Source organism: Telopea speciosissima, chromosome 3, assembly GCF_018873765.1.
Source record: "Telopea speciosissima isolate NSW1024214 ecotype Mountain lineage chromosome 3, Tspe_v1, whole genome shotgun sequence".
Taxonomy (NCBI): Eukaryota; Viridiplantae; Streptophyta; class Magnoliopsida; order Proteales; family Proteaceae; genus Telopea; species Telopea speciosissima.
The window spans coordinates 55202965-55224730 of record NC_057918.1 but is presented as its reverse complement, the minus strand read 5'-3'; the positions used below and the strand labels follow the sequence as shown (position 1 = coordinate 55224730).

General features: G+C 42.2%; 1 protein-coding gene across 2 annotated transcripts in view; it reads right to left on the bottom strand.

Moving 5' to 3' along the window:
• The window catches only part of LOC122656137 (hydroxyacylglutathione hydrolase 2, mitochondrial-like), a 108100-nt gene that overhangs the window by 31871 nt on the left and 54463 nt on the right, over nucleotides 1-21766 (bottom strand). For both annotated transcript variants that reach the window (XM_043850586.1, XM_043850585.1), the window contains exon 5: nucleotides 10310-10410. In XM_043850586.1, the coding sequence (XP_043706521.1) occupies nucleotides 10310-10410 (101 nt within the window). The remainder of the gene's footprint in view (nucleotides 1-10309; nucleotides 10411-21766) is intronic.

The following is a 21766-nucleotide window of genomic DNA, read 5'->3' as shown; positions in this document are numbered from 1 at the left end:
TGATATGTTTGTTTCTTTATTTATGGCTGTACTTGTTAAGAATTTCTGCATTTATGCTGAGATATGAGTTGGATACCCTTCTCAACCTTCCTACCTTTCAATTAGGATAAATTTTCTAGGTTTCCCAATCCTGTCCTACAACACCGGCAATTTTCCAATTTAGGACAATGAAAGAGATTTAAAGAGAGAAGAAGAAAAGACTAGCATATTTTAGCCACTGATATAAAGTTAAACTTGTTTACCAAATAAATAATTATATAACTAATGGAAAAAAATAATGCTACATGGTCTCGTGGTTTCTGCGCCAAGACACACGAGCGCATTAATTTACCGTCCCCCTCCCTGTGAAATAAAAAAACCCACCCATGTTGATGCTCCTGCACGCACTCTCATTGGCCCCTGTGCTAGTGCAGGGGCTACACGACCAGGTAGTGATCTCTTGCCCATAAATAATATATAAAGTAAAAGTTTTCCTTGACAGCTGTCAATGACGGAAGCTGCAGTCTACCTAATGCTGACATGTGGAAAGGTGATGTGGTGATTCCTACCGTTCGATGTCTAGGGAATGGTCAGGATTGGCCATGTCTCAAATTCAATTATTTGCATTTTCAGCCGCCCATTTCTTGTCAATCATTTTTCAAAAGTTTCATTTTTTAGCTGGAATTTTAAAGGTTTATTTTCGCACATCACCAACTCTATTTGCATCGAAACATGACATGTGAGCACCTCAGAGTGTACACTATCCACAAAACTCAGCCCCATTCAATTTGTCACATGACAGAGATTTGGGCCTGTCCAGGAAGGCCTTCCTAGGTGGGTCATCAATGAAAACCTCCCCTTTTCTTTATCTTCCTATACTTAATTAGGAAAAAGTACCCAATAAGATCTATGAAATATATAAAAGCTCTAGACACAAAGCATAAGACAGAAACACTTGGAAAAAAAACAAAGTACAAGAAAAAATCAAAAGAAAAAAAAGTAGAAAATTCTATATATATATATATATATATATATATATATATATATATGTTGGATTATATGGGCCATAATACCGTGGGGGGTATTCTGGACTTTTTACTGTTTTATTTCATGTACAGCCATGTCGGCTATGATAAGGACAATTCTGTCCATGTAACTTTGATTCCTTATTATAAATATATGACTTGGAGTCTACCTTAGACCATCCAAGCATTCACTCCTAATTCTAATCTCTCAACATGGTATCAGAGCCAGGTTTGAATTAGGGAATTTCCTTCCATTCTCGATTTTCCCCCCTCCTCCATTTCACTCTCGATCTCTTCTTCCCACCCCCCTCTTCTGTTTTGATCTTCTCTCTCCATCATTCTCCCACTAGGGCAGCACTGATGAGGTGATCGACAGATCCAGTTGCAGCCCCCCTTTTAACCTCATCCTATGATACAGTTTTTTTATCGATAGGGACAAGCTCTTGCTGCCTGCGGTATTTGCTTCTTCAGTTTTTTTTTTTTTGATTGCTTCCACTTCTTGCCAAGGGACCAATCTACCTCATTGAAGATTCAAGAACTGCGGCAGTATTTTTTTCTTTGGCTCAGTTCCTATCTCTAATAAGATTGAAGACCTAGATCGATTTCTTTTCATCAAATCAGGGTTTTCTCCAAAACCCTGACAAATATCGATCTACGAGTTTCAGGTTTCCATTGGGCTGATTTTTGGAGTACTTCAGTCCTATTAGAAGCATACTCAATCCAAGTTTCAGCTTTATCTGGTGTTTTTTTGTTAGCAATCAGCCCTCCATCGATTTCACCAAAATTAGGGTTTTGAAAAATCTAAAGGATTTCTCTATCAGATGCTGTTGGTTTTTTGAGACATCTCTCCCTATATTAAAAGAGGATTCTCCACCAAATTTCAGCCCTTACTTGAAGGGATTCTTGGGTTTCTCAGCACACCAACTTCTCTGTGATCATGGGTGACTCAGCTAATTCTACTGCAACTTTTGTTGGTGATGGCCAAGGCAAATCAAAATTTCATACCTTTCCTACTAATCCAATCAAACTAGACGGTTCTAATTACTTGCTTTGGTCTCGGTTTACTTCCTTTGCCATTGCTGGTCGTGGCCTTACTGGTCACATTAATGGCACCACTATTATGCCAAGTGTGACTGGTCATGCTCAAGAAAGATGGCTTGCCAACAATGGTGTTCTCATGTCCCATCTCAGTATTGGGGAGATGTTGTCCTCACTGCTGCCTATCTCATCAATAGGCTACCTTCCCGGGTTCTTGACTCCCGTAGTCAAGCTGAAGTTTTACTGGGGAATTCCTCCTTTGTTGTTACTCCCAAGGTGTTTGGTTGTGTGTGTTACGCTAGAGATACAAAATCTCCAGGCAAACTTTAACCTAGGGGGTTACGTTGTATTTTCTTGGATTATTCTCCAACCTAGAAGGATTACAAGTGCTACCACCCACCTTCCCGCCGTACTTTGGTTAGTATGGATGTTATTTTTCATGAGACCGTTTCCTATTATTCTTCCCCACCTCTTCAGGGGGAGAGTTCTAGTAAAGATGTGCTGTCTTTTCAGGTTCCTTCTCTTGAGGTTTCTCCTTTTCTAACCCCTACGGCTGCTGTCCAGCCACCTATGGCTGCTGCCCAGCCTCCTTTGACTACTGCCCAATCTCCCTTGGCTGCTGCCCAACCTCCTCTGGCTGTTCCCCCCTCATCCGAAGGGAGTCTTTTATAGGAGGAGACCATGGGAAAGAGTGTTGCTGATGTTCCTATTCAGGGGGAGTTGACTCCTGTCCAAAGAACTATTGGTGAGTTTCAGAAGAAGATTGACAACTCCAATATGATCACCTATAAAAAGGGAAGCACTAAAAGGGGGCAGCTTCAATCCATTGTAGCACCGATACCCATCCAGTTGCCAGCTCAAGATCCAGATCCTTCCTCTCCTGGTAAGCCCTCTTCCTCCGACCTACCTATTGCTCATCACAAAGATACTAGAATTTGCACTCTGCATCCCATATCTCGTTTTGTTTCTTATAGTTCTCTTTCTCCTTCTTTTCGTGCATTTGTATCTTCTCTTTCTTCTGTTTCCATTCCTAAAATTTGGCAGAAAGCATCTACAGATGGAAAGTGGAAGGCAGTAATGTTGGAAGAAATGAGAGCACTACACAAAAATAATACGTGGGATCTTGTGGCTCTTCCTCCAGGGAAAAAACCAGTTGGCTGTAAATGGGTCTTTGTGGTCAAACAGAAGGCAGATGAGACAGTGGATCGTTATAAGGCACGATTGATTACAAAGGGGTTCACTCAAACTTATGGAGTTGACTATCAGGAGACCTTTGTAGCAGTGGCGAAACTCAACACTGTAAGGGTGTTATTATCTTGTGCTCCAAATTTTGAGTGGGATCTTCAGCAGTTGGATGCATAGTACTAAATCTCGCGAAATCTCGATCGAGATTTCGGAAATTTCGAAAAACTCGAAATGGTCGAGACGAAACAGGACTTCGAATCAAAAAAATACATAAGCTCTGAAATTTTGTGGTTTTTGGCTTTTGCTCATTTCTTCTTCATTCTTTCACTTCTCATTCGAATATTTGCCGCATCTACGCCGGAACAACTTGGAGAACACAAGATTCAAACTTCTTAGCACATCTGTGAAGCCTTTCCACTATTCCAGGTAAAACCATATTCTCAAAATTTGTTTTTTTTTTGGGAAATGCATGATCAATACATGTTTGTTTGTGATGAAATTAATATATGTTAGACACCAGAGGCCGATCTACAACTTCACGGTGTTGAAATTTTTTTTTGGTATATATATTATTTTTTTATTTTTCTGCTTCAAAATTTTGATTTTTTTACAACAAAAATAAAAAAATATTAGGGGTTATGTATATTGTATGGTGATCAATTAAATATATGTTAGACACCATTGGCCGATCTACGGCCTCACGGTGTCGAAAATATTTTTCTGCCAATAATTAATTATTTTAATTTTCAGAAATTATAAAAAAATATTTAAAAAATTCAAAAAAATAGCAAAAAAAAAGAAAAAATATGAGGTTTTTGTTTTAAAATTAATGAAAAATATAAAAGTAAATTGTTCATACTTTTTAATAGCTGCCCATTTACATTTCTTTTCGATTTTGTTGTGCTAGGCCAATAATTATTTAAAAAATTATTTTTAAATATGAGAAAAATATGAAGGTTAGGGGAAAAATACAAAATAGCTATAAGTAAATTCTACATGTTGTTTTATTGCTGCCCATTTGCATATAATTTCGGTTTTGTTGTGCTAGGATAATATTTATTTGAAAAATACGTTAAAAAATTGTTTTTAAATATGAGAAAAATATGAGGGTTAAGGGAAAAATACTAAATAGTTATATACTTGTGTTAGTGCTCTTAAAATAAAAGAATTGATGTGCTTCAGTGATTAATGAATTGTCTTTTATTCATGCAACAGTAAACTAGTCCGATTATGGCGGACTGTGGTAAACGACAGAGCCAGAGGCAAGAGGGGTAGAGGCAGACAGCCCGGGCCCAGGGCCAGGGGGAGGAGAGAACACCCAGGCGCACTAGGGGTGACATTGGGAGGTGGTGCTACTAGACTCAAACAACATCTAGCTGGGAATTCTCCTGAAGTGGTCTCATGTCATATGGTCCTTGTTGAGGTATCTAGGGCTGTCATTGAGTACATGAAGGGAGGGAGTAAGAGGAAGGCTCAGAGGGAGAAGGCAAGAGTAGAACTTGAGGAAGCAATGAGGTGTACAGCGGGAGGCTATCATGATGATGTTGATCATGGTGATGATGATGATGACAGTGATGATCCTGTCTATATTCCTGATGATATAGAGACTGAGCGAGAGGCTAGGGATTGGAGACGAGCACAGATGATGAGCAGAGCCAGTTATCATGAGGATCAGGAGAGACAGAGAGTAGGTAGTAGTGGAGGAGCTGGTACCTCTAGAGCTGGTGCTAGTGGTAGTGGAGGAGCAGGTACATCTAGAGCAGGTGAGTTGCCTAATCCCTTTAGGAGATCACAGAGTACGAGGGCAGCTCCGCCTCCACCATCTCCAGTAGTACCACCACGAGATGACCCAGCACTTCACCAAGCACCTGGTGTTTATGGAAAGAAAGACAACAAACAACCAAAAATCAAGGAAGCATGGAAAAATCTGAAGGGGATGATGAAGGAATCTATAGCTAAGTGGATGTTATACAATACCATCCCAACAAACACAGCACAAGGCCCCTTTTATTAGACTATGATAGATTCCATTGCTGAGGCTAGCCTAGGGTATAAGGGACCCACCCCACATGAGATTATGAATGTGTATTTGCCCCAGCAGAAGAGAGAGCTTGAAGACTATTTCAATGAAATGAGGGGGATGTGGGAGAGCTATGGGGTGACCATAATGAGTGATGGTTAGACTGGTCCTACAAGAAAGTCCGTCATCAACTTTATGATGTATTATGATGGGAGGACAGTCTTTCTAAAGTTTGTTGATGCATCCAAGGAGAAAAATGATGCAAAGTATATCTACAAACTGTTGAAGGAAGTGGTAGAAGATGTAGAAGTGGGGAACGTTGCCCAAATTGTAACGGACAGCGGAAGCAACTACAAGAGTGCCGATGAGAAGTTGATGCAAAATAGTAAGTACCGGTTGTTTTGGACTCCATGTGCTACCCATTGTATAGACCTCATGTTGAAGGATATGGGAAAGATCAAATTGATACAACATGTTGTGGAAAAGGCAAGGCAAATGACCAACTTTGTCTACAACCATGGCTTTGCATTAAACCTCTTGAGGGAGAAGTGTGGGGGTGACTTAGTGAGGCCAGGCATAACTAGTTTCGCCACCAACTACATTGCACTCAAGAGTACAGAGACCAAGAAGTCCGGACTTAGATCTATGTTTGCTTTTGAAGACTGGTTCAACTGGAATAGGTTCAATACCCATGGTGGTAGGGAAGCACAAGCTACCATTTCATCAGATGACTTTTGGTCAAAGTTGCATAAAGTGGTACAACTTCTGGACCAGTGGTCAAGGTTTTGCATATAGTTGATTCTGCTCTCAAGGGACCAACCATACCACATCTATATGCTGCCATAGACTTGATGAATGAAGGTGCTTACAATGCAAATCCACGAGGTAGCAAACACTTTCTCAAAATTATCAAGAAGCGCTGGGAAAATCAACTTATGCATCCACTGCATAAGGCTAGTGAGTGCAGTTTGTTTTTTATGCAATTACATCTTTTAAAGTTAATTTGAAAGAAATATTACTAACTATTAAGGCATTAACAATATGTAATGTCAATTTCAACATATTATTTGAACCCCAAGTACCAATACAATGATTACAATCATAGGCTTGGGTTGAATAGTAGTCTTATTGACGCAGTAAAAGAAGTAGTTGCCAAGTTAGAGCCGAATAGTAAATTATAAGCTATATGCAACAATGAGGTGAGTCTTATAAGTTATAATTCATTTGGAATTACTCAATTCAATACTAAATAGTAATGAGTCATTACTAATTTTAAATATTTTTCAAATGATTATAGTTAAAGACTTTTAGGGATGCATTGGGAAGTTTTGGAACCGATGCTGCAGAGCAAGGCCGGACACGCGGTGATGCCGTTACTCATTAGTCATTACTCAGTTCAATATCTTATTCTTTAAATTATGTATGTATTGAAACTTTTGAAATGAAGGTGACATGTCTCTTTTGTTGTAATGCAGCTGAATGGTGGGTGTTGTATGGGGGTCCAACAGACAATTTAAGAAAAAAAGCAATCAAGGTTCTCTCCCAGACATGTTCAGCATCTAGCTGTGAACGGAATTGGAGTACATTTTCTCTCATCCACTCCAAGAGGAGAAATAGATTGGATTCTGAACGTCTATCTGACTTGGTGTATGTGCATTACAATTTAAGGTTAAAGAGGCAACACATACGCATGGGACAAGAGGGTATCAGGGAAAATATCGATCTCGCCGACATTTTCCAGGTGGAGTCAGATGATGAAGATCCTATTATGGATTGGGTGAGGGATAGAGGTGAGCCAGTGTTAGATCAACCTGGAGGTAGGCCTGACCCCATGATAGCCGAACATATAGAAGCTGATGTGGATGACTTCATGGCTGTAAAGGGTGAGGTACACGCACGGGACACGTCACCCATACCGTTCCAGCCTACTGGTGGCAATGTTGATGAGGAGGAAGAAGATTGGTCCGTGTCATCTGGTGGCGGTGGTGGTGGAGATGGAGATGGTGATGGTAGAGATGGTGATGATAGAGGTGATGATGGAGGTGATGATGGACGTGATGATGATGGTGATGGTGGTCAAGCATATGAGGGAACTCGAGTCCCGTATGTGGTAGAAGAGTAGCAAGAGGCAATCTGTGCCCCCACACCAGCCACACGGCCCACACCATCCACCTCGACCTACTCGAGAAAGCATCGTGGCTAGTCCCGTCCTGGTGGCCGTGGTAGTGGTACTAGTAGGCAGGCTGATCTTATGGACATTGATACCCTATCTGGCTCTGTTGGTTGATTGAGTATTGGCGATAGAGACAGCAGATCGAGTGGGCATTTCCGTGCCCCATCTTTTCATATAGAGAGCAGTCCATCTCCAGCATAATCAGAGTATAGTTCATCTCATTCACATTCATATGGTGAAGGGCAGGCTAGGCAGTTGACTTGGGGGCGGGAGCCTATATCTTCTCCATCCATTCCCAGTTTTGAGTATGACTCCCACTCATAGGGACGTAGTGGATCGTTTTTTGTGGATGACATCTTTTCCTACCCAACCCACCAGCCGTACAGCCCGTACCCATACATGCTCCCATAGGCATCATATCATAGTGGATCAGTGGGTAGTACTTCTTCACAGTTTGGTGACCTATATCCTAGGATAGGTTACCTTCAGCATGTTGATGATGCAGTTTACATGGTCACTGTGGATGACTACACTCGTTTCTTCTCCCAAACTATGACGTGGCATTCATTTGTCCTACAGTCGGAGACCAATACACGTCGGCTCCATCAGATTATGAGTGGGGTTGATCCTGGACAGCGGAGTAGTTATTATTAGAAAATTTGTAAACATTTGAGTCACTTGATGACTACTTGACTTGTATTGGACTATTGGGGATATTGTCATTTTGATATCATCTTCTTAAGTTGTTAACTTGTTATTGACTTAATGTACTTAATATTATGACTTAAGTTATGAGTTATGACTTATGAGTCATTCACTTTATGTTTCCGACTTCCAAGTCAATTTACTTGTTTAAATTGCTTATTAATCATTAATTTATTATGTCCTCTAGTACTTAAAGTCTTAAACAATGTGTATGTAATTAACTAAGTTATACATTAGGGTTCGACCGTACATTGCTAATCAATGGTGTAAATCCAAAACACCATTTTGGGTGACTATTTTTGTAATTTGAACATTTAAATGTATTTATATAGCCTAAAATATGGTTTCCATGAAGTTTCAGACCTTAACTTAGCCTAAAACCCACCAAAATGACCTACGGAAACATACCAGAAAAAATACAAAATTTCGACCAAAATATCCGAAATGATATTTCGGTCAGCCCGAAACACCGAAACGAAACGAGTTTTCGAACCATGGTTGGATGTAAAGTTTGCCTTCCTCCATGGGGAGTTTGAGGAAGAGGTATACATGGATGTTCCACCAGGTTTCTCTGATAACAGGACTAAGGGCAAGGTCTGTAAATTGAAGCATGCTCTTTATGGTTTGAAGCAGTCACCTAGAGCCTGGTTTGGCAGGTTTCACAAGGCTATGATTTCAGCAGGATATAAGCAAAGCAATGCTGATCACACTTTGTTCATCAGACGAGTTGGTGACAAAGTAACTATTCTCATAGTCTATGTAGATGATATTGTGGTCACTGGTAATGATGGTGATGCTATCAAGAAATTGAAGTAATTCCGTAGCCGTGAGTTTGAAGTAAAGGATCTGGGGACTCTAAAATATTTTCTAGGGATAGAAGGTGCTCGATCTTTAAAGGGCATCTTTCTTTCTCAAAGGAAATATATGCTAGATCTATTGTCTGAGACTGGGTTGCTAGGTTGTCATCCTTCAGATACTCCTATGGAAGCTTCTACAAGACTTAGGGAGAAAGAGGGTGAACCTGTCGACAAAGGCCGTTATCAGCGATTAGTGGGCAAATTAATCTATCTCTCTCACACACGACCTGACATAGCCATTGATGTAAGTTTGGTGAGCCAATTTATGCATGATCCTTATTCCTCTCAAATGGAGGCAGTCCTTCGTATTTTGCGATATTTGAAGTCTGCTACAGGAAAAAAAATTCTTCTCTCTCCAATGGTCATCTGAAGGTTGAAGCTTATACTGATGCCGATTGGGCTGGTTCTACTGACAAAAAATCAATTTCTGGCTATTGTTCTTTTGTGGGTGGAAACCTTGTCACGTGGCGTAGCAAGAAGCAGAATATTGTGGCAAGGTCCAATGCTGAAGCAGAGTTCTGTGTAATGGCACAAGGAATCTGTGACTTTTTGTGGCTTAGAGGATTGTTGCAAGATATTGGTGTTGCTGTCCATCTTCCCATGATGTTTTATTGTGATAATAAAGCAGCCATTAGCATTGCTCATAACCCTGTCCAGCATGATCGTACTAAGCATGTTGAGGCTGACCGACATTTCATCAAGGAGAAGCTCGAAGCCGGACTCATCTGTGTTCCCTTTGTGAAGTCTGCTGATCAGTTAGCCGATGTGTTCACCAAGGGGCTAAGTGGCAATGCGTTTCTTCCTATCTTAGTCAAGTTGGGCATGCACGACATATATGCTCCAACTTGAGGGGGAGTGTTGGATTATATGGGCCAGAATACCGTGGGGGGTATTCTGGACTTTTTTCTGTTTTATTTCATGTACAGCCATGTCGGCTATGATAGGGACAATTCTGTCCATGTAACTTTGATTCCTTATTATAAATATATGACTTGGGGTCTACCTTAGACCATCCAAGCATTCACTCCTAATTCTAACCTCTCAACAATATATATAAGACTGAACCTAATAAAGTAAGTCCACCAGCAGTTTTCTGAATCAGATCTAACATCATCTTCTGGAGTAGGAAGCCCATCCAAGAAGAAGAGGAAATTCAAGTTGTGGGCATTAAATTTTGTACTTCATGAATCCTTCCCAATACCATCACAAATTTTGCACATTTCATTCCCTGCTAACAAATTCTATTGTTATTGGAGGGGATGGTAAAAGTAAATTAACAAAAAAAAAATGTCCCATGCATAGATGTCAATCAGGGGGAAAAAAGGACCTGCTCAGGTGTTCCTTCAAAAAGCTTGCCGCAAGATAAGCTGAACAAAGTATCTCCTGTAAATACTGACCCAGATCCTGGAAAGTAGTAGGAAATGTGCCCTGATTGAATTTGAAACAAATAGAGAATTAGAAGTTGCACTACTCCAGACTTAAGGAAGCCAAGTAGAGACTGGAGTAGTCTACTTCGGAAAACCAGCATCAGAAGAACTATGCCAACTAAATACAACAAAAGCAATAAAAAATAAAAACGAGTGTCCCAGCCCACAAGGCTCCCGCTACTGCAGGATCTGGGAGGGGCAAACGTACGCAGCTCCCCCTGCTTCGTAGGAGAGGCTGTTTCCAAGTTTTGAACCCACAACCAACAGGTTGCAATAGCACAACTTAACTGGTGCACCAAGGCTCACGCACTTAAATACAACAAAGCAATGACAGACCAAAAATATCCTTCCTTTAAGCTAATTTTGCTAAAGAATACAAGGAGTCTAATATCCTGAAAGCTGAAATGCTAACACATCTATACAGCTTGCTAAATGCCAAGAGTTGTATAATTGGCCATTCACAATACTCATTGTACAAGAAAACAATTATACCTATAACAGGAAAGAAGATAAACACTAAAAACAGCGGAAATAGGCTTTGTATACCTCCACTAATGACAAACGGGAAAGGCTCCTACTGATATCCAGTGTTTATGGTTTGTAGATCACATAGGAAGAAATTTTAAACTATAATTTTTAGAGAAAAGCAAAGAACAAGGGGAAATTTTATTGAAATCATCATTAAAAAGGTGGCTAGATGGGCAGCGACGATAGACACATCTTGGGGATTACCGTATCACCACATTCGGAGGAATAGGAGCTTAGGGAAATGCCATTACTCTCAATTGTGAAGTTGCAACTTAACGTTATGACTTCAGATATGGTCGACCTCTTAGGTCAGATACTTGTTAACACATAGCCATGTAGACAGTTACTGATCATTGCACCAGATGTAAAAATCATTTAGGATTTTATAAAGAAAACAGAAGCTTCATCGGCAGTGTTCAGCATGGACACAAGATGTCTGACATGGCAAATTAAAAAATAAATAAATAAATAAAGTGACCTTGTTTTGTCCATAAGAACAGACCGAGGCAACCATATGGTTCTCTACGTCACTAATCTTTATTGCCCTTACCAATAAACTGTTAATAATCCTCCTCATACCAAACTGCAATTTTCATGATCCCACAAAATCGAAATAAGTTTAGTGGGATTATAATGCAGGGTAAAATAGAGAGCTAGACTCTTCTTAAGCTGAAAAACCTAAAAAAGAGCACAATCTCTTGGAAAGAGGAAACTAAGTTGTTGTATTCTGTAAAATTCATAATGTCTGATTATAAGACTACCAATAAGAAATTTCTGTAACCTCAGAATCCTACTAATGAAATAACAAAATTAAACATAATTAGCATTATAATAATGTGAAACAAAACAATAAGGCTAAATACATAAAAATGAAATCTAATATTGGAAAAAAAGAGAGAAACAAAGTGCATTGTCGCAAGAGAGACAAAAATGATGACTGAAAAAGTCTGGAAAGGAAAAAATTGATAGGAAAGAGAGCGGTTAATGCAGGCTCTATTTAAATTTGGGCCAGGGTTTAGCAGTGGTTTGGGTTGGGCCTTAGTTTTTTGCCTTGTGTATTGTAATGAGCTGAAATATAAAGCTCAAAGGGTGCACGTAATTAATATTTTATTAGTGGGCCTATCCTACTGTCAGTCAACTTGAGTCCTTATCAGGAAAGCTGATTAGGAGTTTTTTATTTTAAAATACTATATTAGTAGTTGAGTTGCTTGTTATTTAGGAAACTAATTAGCTGTCCAATAGTCCTAGAGTTAAGAATTTTCCTTCGAGTTTTTTCTATAAATAGTTGCAACTACCCCCCCCCCTCCCAATTACAAAGTCTCTCTCTTTTTTTTTTTTGGTAAATAAGTATATTACCGAACCCCAGGAGGGGGCCAGGGAAAAGAGAACCAATATACAAGAAGGAAAGAGAAAAGAAGAAAAGAAAGGGGGAGAAGAAGGGGGGGAGGGGGGCGACCAACCGAGCCTACGCAGAGGAGGAAGGCCGCAAAAGGTGAACATCAAGACCCCAAGAAATCAAAATATGCCTGTTCCTAGGGGTGTCCAAAGAATGTCTCTGACGGATGCAGCTGAGCTTGGAGGACACATCGAATGAGATGGCTTTCCAAATCACATCATAAGATCTAGAGTTGGAAGTCCATCTCCTGAGGTTCCTTTCCAGCCAAATCTGGTGGATAGCAGCGCCAAAAACAAGCTTCCCAATAGTGTCACAAATGGAGTTTCCAAGAAAAGTCTTGAGCATCCAGAGCCATTCACGGTCAAATATCAGGATCCTTCCACACGAGGACGAGCTTTTTCCAAATGGGGGAGGTGAAAGGGCAGGTGAAGAAAAGGTGATGAATGTCTTCACGCGACCGTTCCAACAAAGGATACAAGAGGGAGGGGGCAGGGATATTAGAATGAATGAGGAAGACTTGGGTAGGCAGGCAAAGTCTGAGGGCTCTCCAGACAGTGAGGCTATGGCGAGGGATATGGCCTTTGAACCAAACTAGGTTGTGCCAAAGGACAAAGGGGCTAGAGTCTCTGGTGAGGTTCCAGGCTGAAGAGGAGGTGAAAAGACCATTGGAGGAGGGAAGCCAAATAACCTTATCCGCACAAGGGAGTGGGAGGGCTGCAAGGGGGGGAGGGTTGCCCAGATTTGAGAGATGATGGCAGGGTTGAGAGAGGGGTGGGGGATCCAAGATCCAGAGGAGATGAGGGAAGAGACAGGGGCTGCCTTAGGGAGGCCAAAGGAATAAATCGCTCTGGGGCCGAGGATATTAAAGAGGACCCCCAGAGGGTGCCAAGGGTCAAACCAGGGAGAAGTGGAGGTGCCATCAGCAATGGAAGAGGAAATACCACGAAGGGCAAGGGGGACAAGGGAGAGGATCTTACGCCAAATCTAAGAGGAATCAGCAGGGATAGAGACAGTCCAGATGGAGTCAAATTTAAGGAGATGGGAATGGACCCAGGAGACCCAGATGGATTCCTGGCGGGAAGAAATTTTCCAGAGAAGTTTGAGAATGCCCGCCGTGTTAGAGTCCCGAATGCGGCGGATGCCAAGACCTCCCTCGGATTTAGGGAGGCAAATAGACTTCCAACTGGCAGGGAGAAGGAATTTGGAAGTATCAGTCCCTTTCCATAGGAAAGCACAGAAGATGCGTTCTATAGCCTTGATGGTGGTTTTGGGGATACTAAAGATACCAGTCCAGTAGATGTAGGAAGCTTGGAGGACCGAGCAGATACATTCAAGTCTTCCCACATAAAATAGAAGCTTACCTTTCCAAAGCTGGAGACACTTATGGATGTTGTCAAGCATGGGAGTGCAGTGGTGGTTCGAGAGCCTAGCAAGAATAAGGGGGAGGCCGAGGTAGGAAGAGAACCGATGGAGAAGCCAGTCGGATGGCAGAGGGTCTCTTTATCAAAGTCTGAGATGCCAGAGAGAAAGATTTTGGATTTGAGGATATTAATGCGAAGACCAGAGAGGGATTCAAAGAGATGGAGCGAGTCCATAATGGCAGAGATAGAGGAGTGGAGGCCATAGAGAAGATCATCAGGTCATCAACAAAGGCCAGATGGATGAGATTGATGTGCTTGCATTTGGGAATAGGGGAGATAAGGTAGAGATCAGTTTTAGATTGAAGGCTCCTGGAAAGGACTTCTAGGGCAAGGGAGAAGAGAAAGGGGGAGAGGGGGCAGTCTTGGCGAATGCCAATTTTGGAGTGGAAGAAACCGGCGGGGGAGCCATTGACAAGGACAGAGAAAGAGGGGGAGGAGATGCCAGCAAAAATCCAGCGAACGAAGACAGGGGGAAAGCCCATTAGGGAGAGCACATCACAAATGAAGTCCCAGCGAAGGGAGTCAAAAGCTTTGTGGAGATCGACTTTTAAGAGGGCCGCCGGGGAGTGCGATTTACGGTCAAAACCTCTTATGATCTCAGAGCAGAGAATGATGTTGCCAGCAATGTTATGGCCCGAGATGAAGGCCGATTGGTTGGGACTAACTAGGGAGGGAATGACCGCTTTGATCCGATTGGCAAGGATCTTGGCAATGAACTTGTAGATGAGATTACAGAGGGAGATGGGTCTAAAGTCAAACAAAGAAGTAGCCCCTTCCTTTTTAAGGATGAGGCAGATGAAAGTCTGATTGATCTGAGCGAGTTGACTGGGCTTGAAAAAGAAGCTACGAATGGCTTTGAAAACCTCACCTTTGATAGAGTCCCAGCAGCTAAGGAAGAACTCCATACTGAAGCCGTCAGGGCCAAGGGCTTTATTGGCCTTATGGGAAAGGATAGCCTTGGAGATTTCCTCATCAGAGGGGATGGCAATAAGGGAATCAGCTAAGAGAGGAGGAATGAACTTATCAATGAGAGCAGAGGGGATAGGGGAGGGGGGGAGGGAGCGGTTGAAGAGAGAGGAGAAAAAGGAAGAGGTTGCCAATTTGATATCAGTCGAAGAACAGAGAGAGGTCCCATCAGGAGCGAGAAGAAAGGTGATGGAGTTGGAATTCTGCTTGGCTTTGATGGAGCGATGGAAGTAGGCAGAATTTGAATCTCCAAGCTCCAACCACTTGGTGTGAGATTTCTGGCACAAGAAGCTCTCCTCAAGGAGAGAGAGAGAGGATAACTCTTCGGAGAGTCTCTTCTCATCGGCGGCGAATGCAGGGTTGAGGGGGTCAGATTGGAGCTTGAATTGGATAAGGGAGAGGTCAGACCGGCAAGAAGATAGCCTGGAGGGGAGATTGCCGAAAGTGGAAAGATTCCAACTTCGAAGGGCAGATTTGGTGTTGCAAAGCTTTCTAGCCAGGGCAACAAGAGGGAGAGAAGGGGAAGAGACCGGGATGCACCAAGTATTCTTAATGGTGGGGAGATAAAGGGAGTGGGAGGTCCACATGTCGAAGAATTTGAAAGGTTTGGGGCCAAAAGAGGAATAAGGCTGAAGGAGAATATGGCAAGGGCAATGATCAGAGAGGCCTTGGAGAAGAAAAGAGGTATGGGAATGGGGAAGGGAGGAGAGCCAAGCTTCGTTGACGAGAAATCTATCAAGCTTACAAGCAATGTGATCTGGGCCAACTTGACGATTGTGCCAAGTGAGAGGGGAACCCGACCAACAGAGGTCGTCAAGGCCGAGATCCTCGATGCAGTCATTGAAGGGGTTGACAGCCAATAGATCAATGGGCCTGCCACCAAATTTCTCAAGTTGGGAACGAACAACATTGAAGTCACCACCGACTCCCCAAGGGAGGGAGTCCATACCAGATTTAAGGAGGGGAGGGAGAGGTCAGCCCAAGGGGACAAAGGGTCGGAGGCCTAGTTACAAGCATAAACCACGGAAACAAAGAAGGGGGAGGGAGATTTGTGGAAGGAGATGTGGAGATGGACGAATTGGGAGGAAGAGTGAGATAAGGAGATGCGGAGTTTTGAGGGATCCCAAAGGATCCAGATCCAGCCAGAAGGGGAGTGGTTGTAGTTGGAAAGGAAGGACTAGGAGGGGGTTATGGTTGCAGCAATGCGGTACGCATGTTCCTGAAGAACTCGAGTCTCAAGGAGAGCACAGAAGGAGGATTGAGAGGATTTAATGAAAGATCTAAGTCCATGATGTTTGGCTAAGGAATTTAGGCCACGGACATTCTAGATGAATCCAGCCGACATGGGAACTAAGGAGATGGGGGCAGCAATGTCCTAGGAGGGATGCTCTTGTATCGCCGACGGGCATAGGCGATAGCCGGGCTGCTAACAAAAGGGCGATGAGAGGGGAGGGGCAAAGCATACCGGGAAGGAAGGGATGAAATTTAGCGGATAAGGAGAGCTGGCCAGGGGAGGGGGGGAGGGGTTCAAGGAGGGGACCAAGGGGGTAGGGGGAGGATGGCGCAAGGGAAGGGATGAGAGGTTCAGAAGTGGATCGGGAAAGGGTAGTAGTGGTGGTAAAGGGGGGAGGGTAGGAGGGTGGAGCAAGATTGGGGTAAGTTTTTTGGTATAGGTGGGTTGGGGGTTGGATAATGGGGAGGTTGTAGGTGAAAAAGGATTTGGGCTGGGTGCAAGGACGAAGATGGGCCAAGGCAGTGGGCCTAGAGAAAGAGGGAGAGGGGAGGAGGTGGGAGGGGAGGAGAGGGAGGTGATGGGCCACGAAGATGGGCCACGGAGGGGTAACGAGGGAAATGGGGAGGGCCCAGAAGGGTGTGAAAGAGGGGTTTGGGTCACGTGTGGGAGGCCACGTGGGGGGAGGTGGGGTAGGTAGAAGGGGGATAAAGTGGGAAAAGAAGGAAAAACAGGGGATTGGGGGGTATAAAGTCTCTCTCTTCATTGCACATCAACTCTTGTTTTTCTCTCCTTTGTTTGTCCATGGATTTCTCAAAATTCTAGTGATTCAACTTTATAAATAATCATAATTTCATTCATCAGTTTCTGTTATCTTACATAATCAGAACCGAATATTTCTTTCCATTATTTGTTCACCATTAGATCTAAGGCCGGATTTGTCTAGCATTATCTGATAGATCCGTGGTTCTTCTTTCTTAACAAAAGCACAGCCTTATATCATTCTCTCTCTTTGCACCCATTAACTGCAGGCCAATCAGATCATCAGATTGAATCGGTTTGTGTCAGTTTGGTATCAGAGCCAAAATCCTTTTTGTCCTACGGAGATTGATTATGATCTACTTAAATCTTAATTACTTGCACTTTAACTTCACTTGGAGAAGAGTATGAAGAGATTTGAGGATGAACTATTTGATCTCCAAAAAGGTTTTCGAGAGCTTGCCGATAACCCAAGCCCACATCCCCCGTCATAGTTTTACAGTTTTGAGAGTCATCTCCCTTTGCCTCCCAACCAAAGCCTTCCTCATTCATAGACACATTCCCCTCTTGTGTCCTTTGCTGGAATGGCCTAGAAGACATAGACCACCTTTTTTCTCCTGCCCCTTCTCTACCTCCTTTTGGCAAAGGGTTTTAGGCAGCTGTTGGCCCCGCAGCAGAAGAATCCTCCCCTTCTCCAAGGAATGGCGTTGGATTGATATGACCTTCTCAGGGACCTTGATTTGTGACACTGCAGGGAAGCTCGATTTCAGTGCCGCTATTTCTCACATTTGACTAGAGCTTAATCTTCGTAGATGGACCTCCAACTCTCGTTCCTTTGACAACATTTGGAAAGTCGTCTCCTTTGACGTTAGCTTCAACCTTTCTGTTTTACCTCACTCTAATGCTTTAGACACCTCAAGGAACAGGCTCATTGTTGTCTCCTAGGGTTTACCCGAGTCCTTGATTCAGCCTCTCCCCCACTCCTAGGGTTGGCTTAGTTTAGGCTCTCTCTCTCACTTCTCTTCCCCTTGTATATTCCCCCCCCTTGCTTTGGGGCTTTTGGTAATGAATTATTTATTCACCCAAAAAAAAATCTACGTGCTTTTGTTGCAATAGGTTGGTAAAAACTAGTGTTGCACAATTGGGGTCATTACATAGCTACATGGGAGACAACTTTCAGTTGACAAGAAGAAATTAGAGTGTAATTACTATAAGAAGCAAATTTTGGGAGGTGGAGCCACTAGATAGAAGTGGCATCTTGCTGGTGGAGATAGGAATGTGATAGGTTGCCCTAGTGTGTCAAGTGAGATAAAGATAGCTATGACAGTACATCTGAGGGGCGAGGTAGAAGTTAGGAGGGAGAAGAGGGCAGCTAGGGATGAGTTTGATGATACATGTCTAGACAGGTGTCCTGAGTTAGGGGATGAGGATAATGACAATGAGGAGCCAGATGAGTTTGATGATGTAGGAACATCGGCAGAGGCTGCACAATTGAGGAGGGCAAGGATAGAGAGCAAAGAGCAATATAAGATTGAGCATGAGAGAATGTTATAGATGGCCATGGGAGCTGGTTCATCTAGACAGGCTGATGCAGATTCATCACCGAAATGAGCTTATTTTATTAGGAATAAGTCTAGGGTTGGGTTATATACATGTTGGGCCTTTGATCCTATGGGTTTTCTTTTCTTTGTAATAGGCCACTTTTATGGGCTTAAAATATGGGTAATTAGGTTGCATACGGGATTAGTTGTTTGAGTTCCATACTTAGTTTTATTTTGGTGCTTTTGTTTATAAATTGAACCGGTTCAACCAACGGTTCAATTTAAATGATTATGGTAGTTTTATTTTAAGTGTTTAGTGGGGCTGGATTAGGGCTCTGTTTTGAGTCTATTTCAGTTTCCCAGTCAGTTTAAGTTATCTAATACGTTAAGGATTGGATTAGGCCTTTCCTTTTTAGACTTGGAGTCTATTTTTGAGTCTTCTATGCAAGGTTCTAAAGGGGGCAAGTATGGGACATAAATTTTGATATTAATGAAAAGCTTTTGCTTCTCTTCTTCTCCATTGAAGATTTTTGTCTTGTGTTTGATCAAGGCTGCTAGGATTGGTGTTTGATCCAATCGACACCTTACGGTGTGAAGCCTGGGTGGTTCTCTTCAAGTTCTACTTTCTAGTTTTAGTCAAAGATTCTATTTTTATTCAAGTTCCTCCATCAACAAGCTGTTGCCAATAATTTTCTGCCATTACAAGTAAGTGGAAGCATCCCCATCCCCATCCTTCTTCTATCCTCTAAACCACCAAACCCTAACATTCCCCATCATTGAACAACATTCCCATAACCTAAATTCTGCCCAGACCAAACCAGCAAGCAAAATCCCTCCTTTTTTAGTTCAAACTCTCAACTCCTACTCCAATACCACTCGATCCAAACCCTAGCCCCATCCTCCCACTCTAAACCCTAGATTCCCCTATTTTACACTATTCAAAAACCCAAAACCCTAACCCTATATTGTTGTTAATTCAAATCAGCACACTTCCCTCCATTAAAACATCAAAAGATCTTCACTAATAGACTCCCCTACCTTGACTTGGCATAACCCATACATCAAACCCTAACCCTAATTTCACCAAAAAGCCTATTTTGACCAAGCCGATTCACCTGTTCATAACAGATCGTGGTTGTCTGGCTCCTAGATTAGTTTCCTACCAATCTAGTTGATGCAAATTCATCACCAAAATAAGCTTGTTTTATTAGGAATAAGTTCAGGGTTAGGTTATATATATGTTGGGCCTTTGATCCCATGGGTTTTCAAGTAATAGGCCACTTTTATGAGCCTAAAATATGGATAATTAGGTTGCATACAGGATTAGTTGTTTTAGTTCCATACTTGGTTTTATTTTGGAGTTTTTGTTCATAAATTGAATCGGTTCAACCAATGGTTCAAGTTAAGTGATTTGTGTAGTTTTCTTTTAAGTGTTTAGTGGGGCTGGATTAGGGCTCTATTTTGAGTCTATTTCAGTTTCCTAGTCAATTTAAGTTATACCTAATACTTTAAGGATTGGGTTAGGCTTTTCCTTTTTAGAGTAGGAGTCTATTTTTGAGTCTTTTATATAAGGTTGTAAAGGGGGCAAGTATGGGACACGAATTTTGATATTAATAAAAAGCTTTTGCTGCTCTTCTTCTCCATTGAAGATTTTGTCTTGTGTTTGATCAAGGCTGGTGGGATTGGTGTTTGATTCCAATCAACAACTTGCGGTGTGAAGCCCGGGTGGTTCTCTTCAAGTTCTGCTTTCTAATTTCAGTTAAAGATTCAATTTTTATTCAAGTTCCTCCATCAACAAGCTGCTGCCAATAATTTCCTACCATTACAAGTAAGTGGAAGCATCTCCATCCCCATCCTTCTTCTAATCCTCTAAACCATCAAACCCTAACATCCCTCCATCACTGAACAACATTCCCATAACCTACATTCTGCCCAGACCAAATCAGCAAGCAAAATCCCTCCCTTTTTAGTTCAAACTCTCTACCCCTGCCCCTATAGCACTCGATCCAAACGCTAACCCCATCCTCCCACTCTAAACCCTAGATTCCCCTATTTTACACTTTTCAAAAACCCGAAACCCTAGCCCTATATTGCTGTTAATTCAAATCAGTATACATCCCTCCATTAAAACATCTCAAGATCTTCACTGATAGACTCCCCTACCTTGACTTGGCATAACCCATACATCAAACCCTAACCCTAATTTCACCAAAACCCTATTTTGACCTAGCCGATTCTCCTGTTCATAACAGATGCTGGTAATCTGGCTCCTAGTTGGTCTCCTACCAGTCTAGGACTACATTAAGTGGTAACAGAGGCATGGATGAACATGGCCAGCCTATTCCATCTGCCTCCACCGACTCTAACAAAAATTCTTGAGATGTTGCAAGTTGCAACAGTTACAAGCTGATCAGAGGTCTATTCATGATAGGTCGCAAGTATTGAGCAAACACAGGTTACACCTGTTAGAGACAGCAACCTGCCCATGGAAGAGGACAAGTACCAGGTTCAATCCCAAGTTCACCGACCTCCTAGAAGGCACATGGAAGATAGGGATATAGACAGGGAAAGGTACAAAGATCACAAGGAAGATAGGCATAGAGAATACAGAGACTACAGGGAAAAGCTTATAGACCAGAGATGTACAAATTGAGGGGCTATAACGCAGACCAAATCCACATGTATTTTGTGATTGGTTAATTGCTTTAGATGATTATTTTGATTGGAATGTGTTAGAAGAATGAGAGAAGAATGGGAGAATGGCTTGAGTGAATTATTTCCTTCACCCACAGCCCCTTCATTTATATTTTTCAATTATAAGCAGAATTACGATACTGCCCCTGTATAGCCGACTATGCTTATAACAGGGAATAAACAAGAGAAAAGGTAAAAACCGCAAAATACCCTTATCGGGTTACATAACTCAACACTCCCCCTCAAGTTGGTGCATAGATATCACACATGCCCAACTTGACTAGACTAGGATGAAATAACTTTCCACTTAACCCTTTAGTGAATACATCTGCAAGTTGGTCATTAGATTTCACAAAGGTTATACAAATCTGTCCACTTTCTAACTTCTCCTTGATAAAGTATATGCTGATCTCCACATGCTTGGTACGAGCATGTTGCACTGGATTGTGAGCAATGTTGATTGCTGCTTTGTTGTCACAGTACAACATCATTGGACGATGAACAGATTCACCAATATACTGGAGTAAACTCTGAAGCCACAATAGTTCACATATGCCCTGGGCCATGGCACAGAATTCTGCTTCAACACTGGACCTAGCCACCACATTTTGCTTTTTACTTCACCGTGTGACAATGTTACCTCCTACAAAGGTACAATAGCCTGACTTTCTGTCAGGGTTACCACCCCAGTCAGCATCTGTGTAAGCTTCAATGCGAAAATGATCATGTGGTGATAGGAGAATCCCTTTCCCTGGAGCTGACTTCAAGTAGTGGAGAAGGTAAAGAAGGTCGAAGGTGAAGAGAAGGCAGTTAAAGAGAGG